At 36.3% G+C, this 20,456-nt stretch overlaps 1 protein-coding gene across 1 annotated transcript in view; it reads right to left on the bottom strand.

Annotated features, from left to right (window-relative positions):
* The window catches only part of TTN (titin), a 271,719-nt gene that overhangs the window by 87,857 nt on the left and 163,406 nt on the right, over positions 1–20,456 (bottom strand). The window contains exons 188-219 of the mRNA XM_033112268.1: positions 20,274–20,413; positions 19,815–19,941; positions 19,458–19,721; positions 18,884–19,150; positions 18,480–18,743; positions 18,252–18,391; positions 17,963–18,089; positions 17,527–17,793; positions 17,148–17,414; positions 15,852–16,118; positions 15,621–15,760; positions 15,051–15,177; positions 14,162–14,304; positions 9,982–10,105; positions 9,184–9,450; positions 7,470–7,567; positions 6,604–6,772; positions 6,205–6,471; positions 5,832–6,098; positions 5,460–5,738; positions 4,959–5,367; positions 4,727–4,851; positions 4,357–4,623; positions 3,329–3,598; positions 2,936–3,238; positions 2,537–2,839; positions 2,086–2,273; positions 1,880–1,994; positions 1,488–1,772; positions 1,233–1,384; positions 465–612; positions 125–302 (exon numbers count right to left, since the gene is read on the bottom strand). Coding sequence (XP_032968159.1) covers positions 125–302; positions 465–612; positions 1,233–1,384; positions 1,488–1,772; positions 1,880–1,994; positions 2,086–2,273; positions 2,537–2,839; positions 2,936–3,238; positions 3,329–3,598; positions 4,357–4,623; positions 4,727–4,851; positions 4,959–5,367; positions 5,460–5,738; positions 5,832–6,098; positions 6,205–6,471; positions 6,604–6,772; positions 7,470–7,567; positions 9,184–9,450; positions 9,982–10,105; positions 14,162–14,304; positions 15,051–15,177; positions 15,621–15,760; positions 15,852–16,118; positions 17,148–17,414; positions 17,527–17,793; positions 17,963–18,089; positions 18,252–18,391; positions 18,480–18,743; positions 18,884–19,150; positions 19,458–19,721; positions 19,815–19,941; positions 20,274–20,413 — 6,754 coding nt within the window. The remainder of the gene's footprint in view (positions 1–124; positions 303–464; positions 613–1,232; positions 1,385–1,487; positions 1,773–1,879; positions 1,995–2,085; positions 2,274–2,536; positions 2,840–2,935; positions 3,239–3,328; positions 3,599–4,356; positions 4,624–4,726; positions 4,852–4,958; positions 5,368–5,459; positions 5,739–5,831; positions 6,099–6,204; positions 6,472–6,603; positions 6,773–7,469; positions 7,568–9,183; positions 9,451–9,981; positions 10,106–14,161; positions 14,305–15,050; positions 15,178–15,620; positions 15,761–15,851; positions 16,119–17,147; positions 17,415–17,526; positions 17,794–17,962; positions 18,090–18,251; positions 18,392–18,479; positions 18,744–18,883; positions 19,151–19,457; positions 19,722–19,814; positions 19,942–20,273; positions 20,414–20,456) is intronic.

The following is a 20,456-nucleotide window of genomic DNA, read 5'->3' as shown; positions in this document are numbered from 1 at the left end:
AAAATCACACAGGCATACCAGGGGAATTCTCAATGAAAAGAACCTAACATTTAGACTTTCCAAAAGAAAACTCATTTTAGTGAGTGAGAGCAAACATTTACTCTTGTGCCAGATAATTACATACTTTGTTTCTGCAACTGGTTCTCCACAGGCGACCCATCGATCAGAACCACGTGGACATTTTTCAACAATATATCCTTTGATGCGTGAACCACCATCATATTTAGGTGGCTCCCATGTTAAGAAGATGCTCTTGGCTGTTCGATCTCTCCATTTAACGTTCTCTGGTGGGTCAGGTACCGCTACAACATTTTAAAGAGAGAGAGACAGAAAGTTTTAGATAGGCCGTCTATGAAATCTTCACATTGCCAACATGTGCCTTTTCTTCATAATTTCAACTCTAGGTCTAAAAGCAAATACAGGTAACAAGAGGCTAGGTGAGAAATCACCAACAATGTACTCACTTGCAGGAGTTGACATATTTACAGGTTCATCAACATATGCTGGTTCTCCAGGGCCACACTTGTTACGAGCACAGACTTTAAATAAATATTCTTTTCCTTGAACAAGATCAGGAACTGTGAATTCTAAGTCAGTCACAAAGTCCATAACCTGGGACAAAGAAATACAGTTAGTTAACTGTTTCCCTAAAACCCTTTTCCCAAGTCAAAAGATTTTTACCATGAGCAGGGATAAAAATAGGAGTTGTTTTGAATGCAAAAGATTAGTAATTTCACATTAGGGAAAAGACACATAATATTTGACCCTTAATATAAGGTGAAACTGTTTCATAGTTTGTACATGTTAAAAAGGTGGTAAATAAGGTGCTGATTCTTTCTACAAGCTTGGCTACTAGAAATACAATTTTAAATCAAGGTAAAAATAGTAAATGAATATAAACTAAGAAGAAGAAAATGGCAGATTAGGGCCAACTAAGGTAATCGGGTGGCTGACTACCAGGGAGTTAAGTACTTAATGTCCTTAGAATTGTTTATAGCTTAATAGGGCATATTAGGTACTTATCAGGTATCAAGTTAAGTCATTGAGATTTTTGAAAATTTTTTTAAACAAATGGAGCTGAAAATTTGCTTAGCGTCAATGCATTTAAAAAAGTTTTTGGTACTTTTTCAGCAGGGTAAAGGTAAAAACATAAATTCTGCATGACATCCCAGAATTCTGGGGTTTCCTCACTCTCGTTTTTTGGAGTTGGTACATTGCTGTTCAAAACTCACTTTAGTCCATGTTTTCCGGCTGACTTCTCGCTTTTCAACAACATATCCAGTTAATGGGCTTCCTCCATCATCATCTGGAGGTTCCCAAGTCAAATGTACTGAGTCCTTGGTTATGTCACCAAATTTCAGTTCTTTGGGTGCACTTGGCCGAGCTGAATAAATGCAATCAGAAGTCAATATCGTTAATAGGTTGAACTTTTCAAGGTTAGTTAATGCTGTCAAATCACTTCAGCTAAGAAAAGTTTAGTTCCTTACCAATGACATTGACATTAATTTCCCCAGAAATTGCTTTCACAGGATTTTCCAGTTGCAGTGTATAAATGCCCTTGTCTGAACGTTCACTTGGAGAAATGACAAGTTCGGCATAGGCAGATAAGGTTTTCATTTTCACACGTTCCACTTCTTCTAGTATTTTATCTCCAAAAGACCAGGTTGCAGTTGGCCTTGGATAGCCTGTACTTGGAACCAGGATCTTGATAGGATTTGGGACTATAATTTCCAGACCATCTTTAAATGTGCTCAAATCCATTGTTGGTTCAACTGCCAAGAAGAAAAATCAATGAGTTTCCGGTACTATATTTAAGCCTCTGGTACCCGCAAAGTAGCTATGGGCTATTCCCAAGTCTAAAAACAAAATATTCATTTACCAAAAGTGTCATCAGCAGTTAGAGGACCAAGAATTTCAGATGGGTCTGAAACACCAGCTTCATTTTCTGCAGATACTCGATATAAATATTTATTTCCTTTTTGTAATCCAGTAACCTAAAATTTATGAATCAACATTTGTAAAAAACATATATGTATAAGTCCATGATCATACACTGAATATTATTTTTAGATGCAAATATCCTACCTTGTAAGTCAGTTCAGGGACCAGTTTCACATTGCAACGAATCCAGTTATCTTTTCCTTCTTCACATCGTTCTATTACATAGCCCAAAATTGGGCTTCCTCCATCTGTCAGAGGAGGTTCCCATGTGAGCTGAACTGATGACTGAGTCTGATCTGAGGAATTTAGGTTCAAAGGAGGACTTGGTCTCTCTGAAGGAGAAGAAAGAGTTGGAGCATACCGTTTAATTCAGTGACAATTTATTAAGACAATGCTGTAATCATTTCTATCATCCCCATTAAAATACCACATTTACTAAATTCATTGAATAAAAGTAGTAGGCACATCTATATTTTCATTATTTTCAAATTTTTCTGATATACCTTTTTCATTTACTTTAATTTCATTTACTTTCATTGATAGGCTTAGTTTCTGGATTTCATGAAGGAGTTATTTACTTTTTTGGTGGGCTTACCAATTGGATCAGCAACTTTGACGAAGGGTGTGGCTGTACTTGGTTTTCCAACTCCAATTCTGTTTTGGGCTCTGACCCGGAAACTATACTCCTGTCCTTCCACCACATCAGTGACAGTTGCAGACAGGTCTTCAGCTCTCACTGTCATGGCAGTGTCCCATCTGATAGAAGTCTTGTCCCTTAACTCAATGACATAATTTGTGATCTCAGCACCTCCATCATACTCTGGTGGTTCCCATGTCAGTGAGACACCAAATCTATTCACATCAGTGATTGTTACATTCAAAGGAGGTCCTGGAACATCTGGATTTCATCAAAGAAGAAAACATGGGCTTTGGGTTATATCAGGAATAAAAGTAAAGATAAGCAAGTGTGCAATTTATTTTTTAAAAATCTTACCATATTTACTCCTTGCTTCCACAGGATTGTCAGTTTCTACTGGTTCACCAGTACCAACTCTGTTTCTTGCACTCACACGGAATAGATACTCAACTCCTCCTTTTTGTAGTCCAGTGACAGTAAACTCACAACTGTCTGCACGGTCGGTGGCCAGAACCCAGGTCTTTCTCTTGATGTCACGTCTTTCGACAACATAACCTATGATTTTGCTTCCACCATCAGTTAATGGTTCTTCCCAGGCGAGGCCCACTTCACCATCAAATGTTTCTGTCACTTCTAAGTTACGTACTGGCCCAGGAACATCTGAAATTAACATATAAATTCTTTTTTTAGTGTGCTATCACACTTTTAGTTGTGCTTTGCCAATCAAGTCCAAATGACGCAAGGGCTTACCAATAACTTGTAAATTGATGAATGCTTCTGCTTTTCCATGTTTGTTCTGAAGCACAATTTTATACCTTCCTTTGTCTCCTTTCTTGGCTTCTAAAATTCTGAAAGAAGTTTGTTCAGCTGTAGTGTCAACAGTTTGTGAAGGCAGAGCTTCATTTTCTTTAAACCACTCAGCTTCTGCTTTGGGGTAGGCATCGTAGGGCACCACCATTGTCAGAGGCTGGCCGGCATCAACAACAAGGTCTTGATCAGCTGTCTTAATTTTAGGAGCAGCTAGGGAGAAAAATAACATGTGAGTGTGTTAGAGTTATTTCTTGTAGTCCAGCCACACCGCTGTTTCTTTACTATGCATTTGTTAGCAAATATTGATTACGTAACCTTGGAAGTATATCACGGTAACTTTACAGCAGAGAACTCTTACTTTAGAGTTCTCATATTGCAAATGATCCAACAGGACACTAGAGAATTAAGGATGATGTAAAACCCATAAAATCTCCATTCTTTGCCCAAAATAATAAAAGAGGACTAAATGTAGTTGTTGTTGTTTTTTTTTAAATTAAAGTAGGCACCTCACACTTAGTTCAAGATAAATCAGACAAACTTTTTCTTATGTACAAGAGGTGCACTAATGGCTTTTTCATAATGAGAACCTATAAGATATCTTGGAAGTTTGGGTCAAGATGCGAACAGACCTAACAGGCACCACAGGGGTTTGGAAAGTAAAAGAGAAGCGGGGCTATTTCTAGGTCTGGGTTTGCTGGGAAATCTCTCAGGGTGCTAGGTTAATCTAGGAATTAATGAACAGCCTCCATGAGCCAGGAACCGTTTCGGTTCTGGCATGTAAAGAGGAATGCTATCGATTTCTTCTTAGGACACTTTGTTGTAAGATAAATTAAAACAGTTAACATTTGTATAGGGCTTATGTAATAGGGCTTTCACAAGCATATCTCATGAATTAACTGTGAAACCTGAAATTAATTTACACAGTACCTGTGATATTGTGAGGATATTTGAAAATAAAAGGGACTTACCTGCCAGTTCAAGCTTAGCTCTGGCTTCTTTGTCTTTGGCAATAAATCTATATTCACCCTGGTCACGGGGTTTAATATCACAAATCTGTAGCCTGTGTATCTTTCCTTCACTCATCATCTGGTGTTTGTCACCCTGGACAATAATCATGTTATTTCTTAACCATTGGACTTCCACCTTATCTTTGTTGAGCTCAGCGAAAAAGACAACATCAGCACCAGGGGCTTCGAGAATATCTTGGGGAGGCCTGATGATCTCAACAGGGATTTCTGAAAAGAAAATGTAAAACAAATACAAATGTGGTTGTATCTGGACTAACAACTTTTAAAAACTGGTTCTAATCTTAAAATTGTCCTTACAGTTAATACATACCTTCCACAAAAAGTCTTGCTCGAGACTTCCTGTCTTCTACTCCACAAGCATATTCACATTCATCATCCAGCCTGCAATCTTTTATAATCAGTCTACGTATACTTCCATCTTTTTCAAATTGGTATCTGAAAAAAAAAAAAGGTGGAATTATGGTTAGCTTGCATAATGACCACTAAATTGTCAAAAGTGTATATATAGGTAAAGAAATAGAGATTGAGAAGCTTTTGCTTACTTTTTGCCTTCTTTGATTTCTCTCCCATTTCTGTACCATTTTACATTTGCTTTTTCTCTGGAGAGCTGGCAGGAAAAGACAGCATCATCGAACTCAGTGACTGTCTGGTCTTCCAAGTTTTCCACAAATTCTGTAGGGGCTTCTATGATGAGAAGGTCAGCAACAGATTTATCTTGTCCAGCAGTGACAATGTATTCACCCTCATCTGGGAAGCCACAGTCTTTAATGATCAGAGAGTGCTTATATTTATCAATTCTATATACAACACGGTTGTCAAAAGCCACCTCTTCTCCGTTTCTGGTCCACTTCAGTGTTACATTGAGACGATTCACCTTGCACCAGAATGTGACAGATTTCTTCTCCATTGTTTCAACATCTTTAAGTGGCTCAACAATCCTAAGGTCTTCCTCTGTTGTAAAGGAAAAGCATAATGTTGATTTTGGTTGTTTTCAGAATAGAAAATTGATTTTAAAAATCCCTAATACCATGTAAGTGACTTACCTTCTACTATTAGATTGGCTGCACTCTTAACATTTTCACCTCTGTGATTGGTCAGAGACACGTTATAGTTGGCTTGATCATCTAATCGTGCATCTCTAATTCGGAGGGTGTAGACCAGGTCTTTTTGGAGAATAATGTATTTTGAACTATCAAATATGGCTTCTTCATTTCTGAACCATTTGGCTTTGGCACCTTCAGTATTGACTTCACAGTTGAAGACGACTTCTTGTTGTTCCTTCACATGGGTGTCCTTAAGAGGCACTATGATCCTGAGTTTTTCTGAAAGCAACCAACAAGACTTTATAGTATGAAGAAGGACCAAAGTGGTAGATAATGAATGTGAGTGAACCCTAGAAGCAAAAACAAACTTACCAATTACTGTCAAGTGAGCTGCTGCTCTGGCAGCCCCAACCATGACCACGTAAGTGCCCATATCTTGTAATGTGGCATCTTTCACAACTAGGGTCCTCTTTTTGCCATCAGCAATAATGTCATATTTATCGCCAGATTCAAGTGTATTATCATCCCTCTTCCACTGGACTTCAAAGCTTTCCTTTGATATAGAGCAGACAAATTCAGCCTTTTCGCCTTCAAGTATTTCAAGGTTTTGAGGCTTGGAGATAAATTCAGCAGCAAGTTCTGGAAAGAAAAAGTTGCAAGATATTGAAAACTTAAGGATTTCTACCTTGAATGCAACAAATATGAATTTCTTAAAATAAAATATTACTCATAGCAATTTTCATACCATGTACTTTGACTTTGCCATCGGTTTGAGAACTTGGGAGTCGGCAGCTGTAGCTGCCAGCATCCTCAAGTTGGGCATTCTGAATGATCAGGATTCTCTTTCGTCCATCACTAAGTATTTCATATCTTCCTGTTTCAATGATCTCTTCATCCCCTTTGTACCAAATCACTTCTGCTCCAGGCTTGGAGACTTCACAAACCAGTTTGATAGTGTCTGTTTCACTAACTTCAATGTTGGTAAGATTTTTTGTAAAGACAGCTTCTTCTTCTGCAATAATAATAATAATAATAATAATAATAATAATAATAAATCATTGAGTTAAACTGGAAATTATTATGTAAGAAATTATTATGTTTTTCCCAACATATAAACTTCTGCAAAGAAAGACTTCACTCTTACCCAGTACTGTCAGCATGCCCGAAGTTCTTGCTGTCCTTACTTCACAGGAATATTCTGCTTCGTCATCCAGCAGACATTTGTTGATGACAAGAATGCGCACTGCTCCCTTAGATATGATGTCATATTTTTTGCCCTTTTTAATTTCAGCACCATCTTTAAACCACTGAACCTGTATTTGAGATAAATAAATACCTTAATCAGATTTTTGTTCCTTCACATGTGTGTCCTTAAGAACTATGATCCTGAGTTTATCTAAAAGCAATCAATAAGGCTTTATAGAATGAAGAACTAAAGTGTAAATACAAATACAACTCACCCCCAAAAATATGTCAACTGTAATTGTAAAATAAATTTTACAAAAAGAACAAATTTCTTCAATTATTGTCAAGTGAGCTGCTGTGATACTATTATCAGTTATTAAAAATAATGGGAACATATAAGTTTAGAGCCATACAAGGCTTTAGATATCATGCAGAAGCAAACTTCTCTGTTTTGCAGCTGTATGAACCAAGACTCAAAGTTGACCTGCCAAAGGCAGTAATGGCAAACGAGAGTACTCGGTTGAGACATATGAAATTGCTGACAGTTGTTTATTATTTTTTCAACCTAAGAAAACAGCAATTTCATATGGTTCAAACTAATAATACCTAAATCTGATTGTGAGTCCAGTGCTTTTCAAGTAACAGTAAATGAATAATGATAAAAAGCGAAATATTAAGTATGTATTCCATACTAAAGTAGTAATCGTTAAGCTAAAAGTAGAGCGAAGATCAGAGATAGGTGAGGTTAACTGTTCCTTTTGGCTAAACCAAAAGGAAACATAAAGTTATCTGACAATATAAGACAGCAATTATACAATCACACACCTTTGCATTCTCTCTGGAAATTTCACACTCAAACCGAGCCATCTCTTTTTCTTTAACTTGAAGATCGGTGAGTGGTCTCAAGAATTCCACATGAGGAGCTGTAAGAGAGGGTCATCAGAATTCAAAATGAGGTTTCTAGAAATTTACTCTGACATTACTGTGGTACATATTAAGATTAAATGAGTCTTTTGAAGGTCTTTTTCATCTCAATAGGCTACAACTGATTTTGAAATCACTTGGAGCTGCCATTCAGGTATGATACCTTGGTTTTTACATATCTCTGTATTTTTCATAAAATTATATCTCCAGCTAATTAAATCTATCTATCTATCTATCTACCTATCTATCTATCATCTCCAGCTCAGTTCTTTTGAATGGTAGCTGAAAGAAAAATCCACTATCGATACTGCTCCAGACTTAAAAGTTGATTATTATCAAAGGAAACACCAGTAGCAGAGTAACGTTATCTTATTTAATGCAGCCAGCATAATCTTTGAGAAATTAGCAGAATTCAATGATAATGAAGCTTGAAGCACTAGGACTCATCTTGTCTATGGCAGAGAGACATGAGTTTGCAATTGAAATCACACACATTCGGCTTTTTTTTTTTTTTATCAGCTGCAAAGATGTCACATATATGTCAGCCATAAAATCTATTAGCGTGACAAAGCAATGTGTTTTGTAGGGGAGGCTAATTTGTTTTTTTCACATCTCTTGTTTCATTTATCTCCAGATTAAGTCAGTAGATGTATAGGATTGGAGAGCTGACCCCTTGCCCTTCTTTCTTTTAGGGCTCGTTGTGAGTCCTTCCCAAGATGACCTTTCTTGATGAGCGCGATTCTGGGACACAAATTCTGGCTAATAGGCTTGAAGACATGCTCATTGTAGCTGAGCCTTCTTGGAGTGGAGACAAAGTAAATAACAAAAGGAAGAAGGAGACCCAAGAAGCTACTTTGTCATAGGCTAAAGCAGAGCAACCACAAAGTGCAAAGAATAAAACAGTACAAATGCATGGAAGCACAATGAAAGGTACCATTTTGTAGCTGTTGACAGATGACAAGCAAGTAAACCAAACAGCAAATATTGCACAGAAATAAGCACTGAAAAATGTTATGCCTGGACAAATGAATGAATGAAAAAATGAGCTAGCATGTGGCATTTTGAAAACAAGACTTTATATTTTTTTACCAGAGGAAGAAGCAATACTAAAAACTATCTGAGCTCTCTTCATTCACAGGACTCAAAGAATCCAGGCTTCTCCCCATCTTCTTACCCGTTCTTGTTCTCAGAGAAACCATTATGTGAATGGGCTTTGTCATACTCCTGCATACCTCTAGTATGTTCCTATTCAAACTTAAATTTCATGCTCATTTTCTAGTTGTTACCCACACCTGAGGATTCATTTTCCTTTCAAATGGAAATTGCTTTCATTTTCTTTTCTTTAAAAAAGAAAATCATGGCACTTAAGAAGCATAGTGAAAAATGATTGGTTTGTTCTTATCAGACCAGATGTAGCTGAAGGACTTTTCTTAAAAAAAGAAAAAAAAAAAATACACACACACATACACACACATAAAGCATCAGGTTATGTCAATATCAATACTGCAAGTTGTCAAGAAATGCAGTTAGGCCAAGAAAGGCATGCAAAACGTGTTTTTGTTTTGTTTTACCAAAGAGTTGCAAATGAAAAGTCCTGTGTAAGAAGAATACTTACGCACAACGTTCAGGTTACAGGACGTCTTAAAATCCTTAGCATCGCAAGTGTATGTTTTAATATCCTCTGGGGTACAGCCATGTATAATAAGCTTTCTGACCCTGCCATCAGCAACAATTTCATACTTCTTGCTTTTGAGAATTTCTGTACCATTTTTGAACCATTTCACCTTAGCATTTTCTCTGGATACTTCACACTCCAATACCGCTGTGGCTTCCTCTTCGACCGTCTGGTCCTCAAGAGGTTTAGTGAATTCAACTGGGGGTTCTGAAAGAATCATACTAATTAGCCAAGGCATCTCTCCTTTCCTTCGTGAAGACTTTCAGCACCTCCTGAACTTTCCTCTCGTATCTCCAGGGCTTTCTCTGTTTTTAAATTTCATTTGTAAGATTTGATTCCATGTGAATGCTTTCCTCTAATAATGATGACTCATCATTATTTGTACATACAGAGGAAAGGCATTTTTTTAAAAATATGAAACATCAAGGAAATAATAGCCAACTCTTCGTTAATAAAGTGACAGATATCAAGTTTGATAATAATTCTTCCTCCAGCTGCTTATTGAATGCAATAAAAGCAAATGGGGGCAGAAAGAGGAAGTAAAACCTATTCTAGTCAATTCTGACTTTTTTTTAGTAGTCTGTCAACTCTTTTGTTAGGTCAAAAAGTAAAAATAGACTTTTGAATATTTGGTGGAGTTTAATGATCTATGGTACTTAACATATAAAGATAATTAAGAGTTGGCATTATTTATGAACATGTTTTATACATGTTTTTAAAAATAAGCCTTATAATTACCTTTCACAAAGAGGTTGGCTTGAGTTTTGAAATCTTTTGCTGTTAATTGGACTTCTCCAGCAGCTTCTAACTTTACATCCCTCAGAGTAAGTGTATGAACTCTTCCTTCTGAACGTGTGACCACCTAGGTTTTTGGAAAAAAAAATGTGCATCTTAGGAATATTTGAAACAACAATCCAATACATATAGGTGCATTTAATTCATTTAGATAAACAGTTTGAAAAAGTGCTTCCCAAGTTGTTCTGTAATCATATACATAGCACATAGGTATTTGAAAATAATTTTAACTAATACCGCCTTCCCCTGAAAATAAGACCTAGTCGGACAATCAGCTCTAATGTGTCTTTTGGAGCAAAAATTAATATAAGACCCAGTATTATATTATATTATATTATATTATATTATATTATATTATATTATATTATATTATATTATAGACCCGGTCTTATATTATAGTAAAATAAGACCAGGTCTTATATTAATTTTTGCTCCAAAAGACACATTAGAGCTTATTGTCCGGCTAGGTCTTATTTTCGGGGAAATGCAGTTTGGAAATGTAGTTTGGAATCTTTTAAGAAAAATTTAGGCTTTCATTGTTACCCTTACATAATTACTAGGTGGTTTTTTTATGTTGAAATGCCAAGGCAAGTTTTTTTTTGGGTGTGTGTGTGTGTGTGTGTGTGTGTGTGTTATTTGCCTCCATTCTGCCACTGAGTTTATATATATAAAGGAAGGACTTAGAAAAGCCAAATTATGAAAGAAAGGGAAAAAAAAACGATTGCATATGGTAAGCTGAAAGTAACCTAATGTTCTAAATGCAAAGTGTCTGCCATGCAACAAGCTAGAACTCCTCTTCCTATTTTTAACAATTAAAATTTTTTTAAAAACCAATTAAACCTGTGGTCAAAATAATTTGTACAGTTTCTTAATTTTGTTCAAAAATACAAATGAAGATACTGACTCTTCTTCCCTTTCATGTATTTATACCTCAGGACTGGTATCAGACAGGGCTACAATTTTTCACATAGCAGTTAACAAATGGATAAAATAACTTTAGAAATAGTTAAATCAGGAGACCACTGTGATATCAGAATATCAAGACAAATGCTGTCATTACTGTTAATATTTGAATGATAAATTCTTGTTGTAAATGCAACCTTAGGTGATTTGAAGCGGTATTCTGCAGGAAAATGAATTGTCAAAAAGAATACACCACCTTGATATGGGCTGTCATTAGGTCCCGTAATTGTGGCCTGTACAATAGAAATCAGGTTACAAGACAGGGCCATTCTGACAGTAATGACAAGGCAATTGGAGGTTCTTCTAGTTATATCCTCTAAAATTCCACAAGATGCTGTGTTCTGTCATCAAGATTGATTTTTGCAGGGCTTCAGTGTTCATTTAGAGTTAAGAATAATACAAAAGTTTTTACCAGTGAAAGTATTCATTATGCTTATATAAAGGAAAGAGTCAGGAATAAAGTTGCATATAAAGGTTTTCCCTCAATTAAGAACTGGATATAGTTGTTAATATAACTACCTTAATAATGGAAAAAGGTCAAAAACACAATAAGGGAAAACAAATAGATCGGAGAAGGTAATTAAGATACATATTAGTTACACAGCTGCTTATTCAAGGACATGGTGCTTGAATGGCAAAAAATGTTTTTGTAATGATATTTCAATATAAATTAATAAATTTGGGACTGTGATTTAGGGATATTTAAAAAAAAAGTATCTCAGTTTCTGACACACCCACAGATATATCTTATCTATAAACACATTTTATCATTCAAATTTCTCTGAGGCTGCTCCAGAAATTTCTGTTACCCAGAACCTGGCTCAGAACACAGTGGTTCTCAATAAATTGTTCATGCACAATGTACCTTGATTATGTTAAAAAAAAAAAAAAAAGAAGGAAACAGGTCCCTTATAAAAATAAAGCAATGCAATGAATGCTGAAGATTCTGTGGTGGTATATAAGGATAATGTTAGATATTATCCTTTAAAAATACTGTTAACTTATAATGGAAACCTATTGCTATAATACAATAGTTATGACTGTGACCAAATTATTAAAATTTATATACAAAATTATCAACGGCCAATTAGGATTTAGCAATCCTTTCTTGGATTGATGGCCACAGGGGGAGAAAAAAAACACAACTCATTTCTAAAATTTTCTCTTTTGATTTCTTATGCCAATAACTTGTTTTTATTTGGTTGCTATAGTTTTTGTAGGCAAAACATTCTGAAGAGTTAAGATGAAAGGTCTGAATTAAATTGATAGTAGCAAGTTTGTTCTGATAGACTTAATTTAAACAAAACCTGAAAAATGTAATAAAATGACTTTATTACTTCTTGGTTTATATTTAAGTTCTTTTAAAAACGAAACATTTAAGTAATGTAAGAGTAAGCTGAGGTATTTTGGGTGGTTGAAGTAAAGGATTAAAATTCCTGTGCCAAGAGAGACACAAAGAGGCCCTATAGAATTGTAGTAAGGTGATCCTTTCTAGCCCAAGAAAAAAGTTTAGTGACCATTTACATATATATATATGTAAAAGAAGTGTGAACAAGATTTTTATGAGTCTACATTTTAAAACAGTATATTTTTTACACTAAAACTAATGAGACCAATCCTTTAATAAAAAGCTCTTAATTTGAGCAAAGATATTCAGTAGCAAAAGAATAACATTATTTGTCCTTAAGCAGTGTTCTATTTTCAAATCATGAATTTACAGATTTAGATAGGATCTTGAAAACCCAACCAAATTTCTGCCTTTAGACATGAAAGCAATTAAACCACACTTAATACGACAAATGTATATTTTAATAAAGCAAATTTGAAAGCAGAGATGACTCCGTCACCCAGTTCAATATTTAGAAGATTTCATTGTAAGGAAGCTTTCCTCATATGTAACTTAATTTTCATGCTGCAATTTGAACATATGGCTGCTTTTTCTATCCTTGGTAAAAAAGGAGACCATTCGTGATTATTGTCTGTATAACAGCCATGCTTTATCTCTCAGTTGACTCTTACTAAATTACACTTTAACCACTTAGACTACTACTTTTTGTTTGTTTGTTTGTTTGTTTGCCTATTTGTTTTAGAGCAGTTGCTCAAAGGTATTTGTCTTCAAATTTTTCAGTCAACTTTGTGGCTCTTTGTTAAACTGAATCCCTTGTTGATTATATTCCTTTAAGTCTTAAAAGTTTGATTTGTATCGAAGCCCTGATGGCATATTTGGTATTATTTCTAAAATACTGGAAAAAACTGCCAGAGAACAATGAATTGTCCTGTGCTTTATTTTCAGTCCATGTTGGACATTTTCTATATATTTTATTTCAGTAATTAATAGTGAATTATCAAGATAATGTAAACACAGACATTGTTAGGAGGGGGGCAAAATACATAACTCAATTTAGATAAATTATATTTTAGGCCTACCTGAAAAATCACCTTGGTTTTTACTTATGGATAAAATCTTGGACATAGAAAAGCTAACACCAGGAGCTGGTTATTTACTAAAACTTCTTAAAGTGTATTCGTTCATATATGTGGTAACAGTGCCCTTTTTTCCTTGTCAGTACCATCAGTTGCACTTTAAATAGTCCACTCGCATTCCAGAATTTGCACAGCTCAAAGCCCTTGAGGCTTAAAAATAGCTTTGGAGAAATGCTTAAAGAGCAAATCTGCCCAGAACTTATCTCAACTACTTGATCAACTGCCTGAAATGGAATTTCAAGCCTCTCCTCTTAATCCCCTTATATGCAGAACACTAGACAGCGTGGGGAGAATTAGTCACAAAACTTAATGTGCACAGTTGTTACAGCACATCCAATCAGGAAGTCTTTTTGCTCCTTCATGTCTCCAGTTAATCAAACCATCATTGATAGCTAATGAGTGTTTGCCTTTTCTTCAAAAAGCTAAAATTGATTGTAATTTAACTTTTATTTACATTTCAATAAAAAAATATCATCAGGTTAAACCCAACAAAAATTTAAAGAACCTGCTTTACAATTTCAGACTAGAAATCAGACTAGAGTGGGGAAGGAAGGGAGAAAAGGAGAGGAAGGGACACAAGAAAGAGCAAAGAACAAGGAGCAGGCAGAAGTGAAGACTGAAGAACCTGAGAGAAAAAGGAAGAACAAGACAAAGCAACCACATGCCAGCTTTTTACCTTATCGCTGGGCTCTAGTTTCTTCCCTTTGAGATACCATTCCACAGGGATGTCCTCGTAAGAGAGCTCACAGTCGAAGGTGGCTGTTTCCCCTGCAGTCACTGTGACATCCTTCAGAGGCCTTAGAAGACCAATTATTCGTGCTTTGCGAGAGGAAGGAAACACCTTTGGATTACTCATTTTGTAACTCCAAAAGAATACTTATAGACTCAGTTGTTCATCTGCACAGCTGCTTTCTTCAAGAAGGAAAGAGAGCCCACTAGTTTGGTTCCCATGTGAACGTGGCCCCCCGGTGCTGAGGAGAGGAGAGCTGGAGGCCAGAGAGTGGGTATTTGTAGGGCCCTTTCGTTCTGTTCTACAAGGTCAGCGAGAAATTTGTGCTGTTGTCTCTCTGCCAGGCGTCAAGTTCCTTCCAAAATAACTACGACTCTGATTGGAAGAGGATGAGGGCCTCTCAATCACATACCCTGTCCATATCCATCAAACACTTTGCACCTTCCAAAAATGTTAGCCCAAGGCTCTCCGCCTCCCTTCTTTAGTCTGAAATGCCCACACAGCAAAATTTTCCTTTATAGTCCTACAGTTGTACAGACACTTGAAGCACGTCGTCTATAAGGGTTAGATTTCTGACTTAGATTTTTATTGTATGTCTATCTACTTTGAATGAAAGGATTACAAACTAGAAATATCTGACTTGCTTAGTTGCCTTTTGTTTAAATGGCAAGGTCAATGATACGTGTGTATTAGGATGTCAAAGAAGTAAATACCAGAAAGCCAGTTTCGGTACTTTAATACTTCTTTCTAATTAAATAATCCCAATTACTTTCACTCACATTCATTTTCTGCAAAAATTCATACTGAAAATTCAGCCTAAGCGCATACTACTTACGTTTTACTCGGAGGTGGGCACTAGATTTCACGTTGGCAGCTTGGAAATCCACCGCACCAGTCTGGTCCAGGCGACAGTTGTGCAAAATAAGCAAGCGCACTTTACCTTCTTCCCGGATCTCACACTCCTGTACCAAAGAGAAAAAAGGTTTCGTGGGAAATAGTTTTCATTGGGATTTTTTTTTGGAGGATATACTATCTTAAAGAAAGCAAACCTACCAATAATTGTTGAGGAAACTTTATATAACTTTGAACTTTTGTGTGTGTGTGTGTGTGTGTGTGTGTATAATAAAGCTTACAAGTACCATCATGAAAGCAATGTTTATTTTAGCTATACGATTCTGAACAACTGGCAGCACCACAGGATATTGACACCCTTCTACCCCTATACTGGAACAAAAATAATGCAAGTATGCCTGTCTGAGCCCAGGCATAGACCCTAATATTTCTCTGGCTTCAGGTCGGATAGAGAACCTGATATGTTTTAAATGCCCCGCATGCACTCTGACTTTTGTCCTTTTCTATTTCACACAGCTTCTCTAGGGGTTGACAAGTTCAGAAATAGCCTTACAGGTGTTTGGAGGAGTGCCTCTCCCTTGAGTTTCCAGTTGGCATGGATATCATCTTCAGAGATCTCAGTTTCAAAACGGGCTGTCTCAGTCTCCATCACCTCCACACTGTACAGGGGTCGCAACAATTTAATTTCCCGATCTAAAAAAGTAAAGGGTCAGCATGTATCATTAGCTGTGGACAGACATAATCCCAATAACTTCAAGAGTGAAACACATGGAAATTTCCTTACCCTCAATGTCAAGCTTTCCTGAGGTCTTATCTGTTCCACAGTCACAGGTGTACTGTCCAATATCTGATTTCAAGGCTTTCTTTAGGATTAGCAGGCGCTTCTTGCCATCCGCCTTAATAATGACATTTTTAGATGGCTTTATTTCCTTTCCATCCTTAAACCATTTCACTGGAGCATCTGCTTTGCTGATTTCACACTGTAGAATCACTTCATCTTTCTCTACGGCGGTATAATCTTGAAGCTTTCCTGTAAAGTATGGATCTCCCTCTGCAAGTAAAATATAAGTGAAAAAAATTTCATTAACCACCTAGGGAAATGACAATCTCTTGAAAAGTTTAAGAGGCAGCTCATGGAGTTCCGGGCATATGTTAAAATTGTACCAAAAACTCACTCATTCATTATGTTCAAAGTTCTCTAAATATTAGAAAGGAAACAAATGCATATTGGTCAAGATCTGATATTATATTTTGAAGTATTTTATTAATAGCAGTTTGAAAGATACTATGCAATTTACCTTCAAATATAATTACATGTTTCTTCATCATTGGGCTAAATTTCTAACTTCTTAGCAAATCTATTATACTTTCAGATTCACATTATTAGTTTTTCTTAATATCAATTAATAGTTTGCCTTTAACAGTTTCTCTATACCAGGGGTGCTGAAAAAATGTACACATGTAATACATGTTACCTATGTATTACTTTTCGAAGTTGAATTGAATTACGGTAGCATGTGTAGTATGACGTTCGCTCAAAAGATGGCATTAATCAAATGAATGCTAGCGTCATTCATTGTATTACAATTTTAATACAGTTTTTTCCTTTCTTAAAATGTGTATACATTTTTTGGCACCCTCTGTATGTTAGACATCATATATAATCTGCTTGATATTAAGTGGCTAAGAAAAACAATGAGGTTTATTAATGTAAGTTCTGTGTTTTTTATTAGAAGCTTGAAAAAACATTTTTCTGAAATAATTTTGATAAAGTGAGGAGTTAGGAAGTATTTATGTTTCTATTTTAAACATGACGGGGCTCAATATAATCAAGAATTTTCATTCTGATTTTAACTTGCTATTTTGTAAGCCTGAGTCTTCATTACTTTAAATCCTCATATTTTTAGGAAAACTATTTTAGAAATAAACCTGATAACATATGTGATAGTTTCTTCAGGACAGCGGCTGCTTGCATGTATTATAACAGTTGGAAGACTGTTATAAATAATTTTAAATAATACATATCTACAAATTTCTGCTGAATTTAGTGCAATAAAATTCAATTGAAAAAAGCACCTACCAAGTACAGTGAGTTTAGCTTCTGAACTTATCCCCATAGCTTCTACTTTAATTTGAGAAGTGTCATCAAGAGAGAGGTCTTTGAATGTGATTGAATGAGTTTTTCCTTCATCGTGCATTGAGACCACCTTGGTGGTATGCAAGCGCTGGTCATTCTTGAACCAGCTAACTGGGATATTATCATGGGACAGCTCCACAGTAAACACAGCACTTTCCCTCTCTTTGGCTGTTACATCCTTGAGTGGAGTAAGGAATTTGAGCCGGATGCCTATCAAGGAAAAAAGGGAAACTCATTAATTCTAGCCTTTTAAGGAGGAAATAGAAAAATAAATGCAAAGGAAAGATAATTTAAAGGTGATCTATCTGATCAAAATATTTACCTTCAATGATCAGTTTGCCACTCGTGTGCTTATCTTCAGCTTCAAAGATGTATTTTGCTTCATCTTCAAAAGCAGCTGATTTGATCACCATTGAATGCTTAGTGCCATCCTTTATAAGCTCAAATCTGTCATCACCTGTGATTTCCTGGGTTCCTTTCAGCCAACGGAAGGTTTTGGGCTCCCTGGATACTTCACACTCAAACTTAGCCTCATCTTTCTCAAAGACTTTCACATCACTGAGAGGTGTGATGAAGATAAGTGGCAATTCTGGAAAAAAAAAAAAAGGATGGTGTGGATGAAGCCATTGTGAAAACTGATGGTATGGATGGAAGCATGCACGTTTCCATGCTTCCATTCATGGCCCCTGATCAAGTCAGGGTCTCACAGGAGGTCTTTTAGAGGAAATACAAACAGGTGGTTGACAGACAGAGCGTACCTTTCACTTTCAGATTGGCTGCAGATTTCGCGTTGGCAGCCTGGAAAGACACCTCTCCTGTCATATCCAGCTGGCAGTTATAAAGGACCAGAGTATGCTTCTTCCCATCTTCGATGATTTCACAGTCCTGTTTGGAGTGAGGGTTAGAAGGAAAGAGAAAGAAAAACATCATTTTCGTAACTGGTTATTCTGACAAATCATCAAGAAATGTGATACCAGAAGGGTATCTTTCTTCACCCTAAACAACCCAGCAAGCCCCCTCCTGTGTGATCAGATACTCTTCACTTACAGGGGACGCAGTCAAAGGCTCTCCTTTTAACATCCACTGGCCATGAACATCTGGTTCAGAAAGTTCAATTTCAAAGCGAGCTGTTTCACCAACAAACAATTCTACTCCATACAGAGGTTTTTCCACTTTTATTAGTCGAGCTGAAATTATACCAAGTTTTGTTAGAATGACAGAACCGACAAACCGCAGGTTCAAGTACGGTAAATTTACAATTTTTGAGCAACTCACCCTCCACAGTAACATCTGCTTTGGTCTTGTCTGTGCCACAGTCACACACATATTCGCCTTTATCTTTAATTTCTGCCTTTTTGATTTTTAAGATGCGGCGTAGGCCATCGGACTTGATAGAATGTTTGGGTGAAGGGACGATCTCTTCGCCATCTTTGAACCATTTCACGGGCACATCTTTGCTCACCTCACACTTCAGAATTATCTCATCCTTTTCGACTCCAGTTTTGTCATGTAATTTCACAGTGAAATAGGGATCGGCCTCTGTGAAAGACATTCATCAGATAATCAGAAGAATGTGAAAGTGAAAGTTCATGAAAGAGTTACAGGTTGCAAAATATTTAATTACTACCCACTCCCACCATCTAAAAACTGGCTATGTAGTTATAGTTGGTCACATTTACCTAAGACCTTCAGGTGTGCCATGGAGCTCAGGTCCTTAACCTGAGCTTTTATCTGGGAGATATCATCCAGTGTCACTTCTCTCATTTCCAGTTTGTGAGTCTTGCCCTCAGATGAGATGAGTACAGTTCTGCTTGTGTGGAGTTTGGCATCATTTTTGAACCAGACTACATGCATTTTTTCATGAGAAAGTTCACAAACAAAAGTTGCTGTTTCTCCTTCTTTCACTGTTTGATCTTCCAGAGGTGATATGAATTTTAATCTTATACCTGTAAAGCAAGCAATACGCTCAGGAAAGAAATTTACCTTGAGAAATATTGTACTCTGATTTGCCTGCGTAAAAAGGATTACACATGGCATTTATTTACTCATCTTTTCAAATGGAGCTACTCTCTGTTAAAAAAAAATTAAGGTTTTTTTTGTTTGTTTGTTTGGTTTTTTTTGGTGGCAATATAAAAGTAAAACAGTGGTGCCAATTATCACTTAGAGCTATTAGGACTTGGTGTTCTATCTTTAAAGTCATATATTTGTGTGTCTAAATATGGGATGTTATAGTCAGATCTCATCAGCTCTTACCTGTAACAAATAACTGTGCTGAGGTCTTCTTGCCCTCCACCTCAGCAGTATAGAATCCTTCGTCATCAAAATGAGAATCATTGATAACAAGGATGTGTTTCTTTCCATCAGCAATAATGTCAAACTTGTCAGATGCCTTGATTATATCAGGTCCTTTAGACCATATAACATTTGCCTCTCGAGTGAGGGCACATTCAAATCGAGCCTGTCGCCTTTCTGGAACAGTGACATCCTTCAGGGGCACAGCAAAGTCAAGTTCGATTTCTGAAAATCAAACAGTAAGAATGAGGTTTATCAGGATGCAAAGGGACATAACATGAAGTTGAGCCCATGCTTTGCTTTCTAACAGCCCCGTACCTTTTACTGTCAGAATGGCGGTTGTGACTGCGTTAAGTGCCTGGTAAAGGACTTCACCAGCTTGGTCCAGTTTGACTTTGTGCAAAGTTAAGAAACGTTTTCCACCTTCTGCTTTGATTTCACAAGTCTGAGAAACAATAGTTTGATTTAGCATTTAAATGAGATAAAATTCCGTAGATGAGAAAAGTTTCAGATACAGGTTTCTATAGATTTTTTTCTATAGAATTTAAAAATTCTATAGATTTTTAAAAATAAAAGTAAGTAAAAACATCTTGTCATGAAATTTCTTTTTAAATGATTGAGGCAATCTACAAATAGTGCATCAAATGTCTTCCCCTCTTTGAGACTTAAGAAGCCTGAAATAACTGCATCATTATGGAACCAAATCTGAATGTCAAACCTGAATATAAGATGCAGTTATTTTATATGACTAACAACTTAAAATGGAAAATTACTCACAGGTGAGGGCCTTAGAAGTTCTCCTTTCAGTTTCCATTGTCCAGGAATGTCTGCCTCTGAGATTTCCGCATCAAAGCTTGCACTTTCTTTTTCATAAATGGTAACATCCTCTATTGGTTTAAGCAATTCAACTTCACGTTCTGTATTGGTCAAGGATGAAAAACCATAATGCTTTAAATAGTC

The sequence above is a fragment of the Rhinolophus ferrumequinum genome, chromosome 8 (assembly GCF_004115265.2).
Source record: "Rhinolophus ferrumequinum isolate MPI-CBG mRhiFer1 chromosome 8, mRhiFer1_v1.p, whole genome shotgun sequence".
In the NCBI taxonomy this organism is placed as follows: Eukaryota; Metazoa; Chordata; class Mammalia; order Chiroptera; family Rhinolophidae; genus Rhinolophus; species Rhinolophus ferrumequinum.
This window is presented reverse-complemented; position numbering and strand designations above follow the sequence as displayed.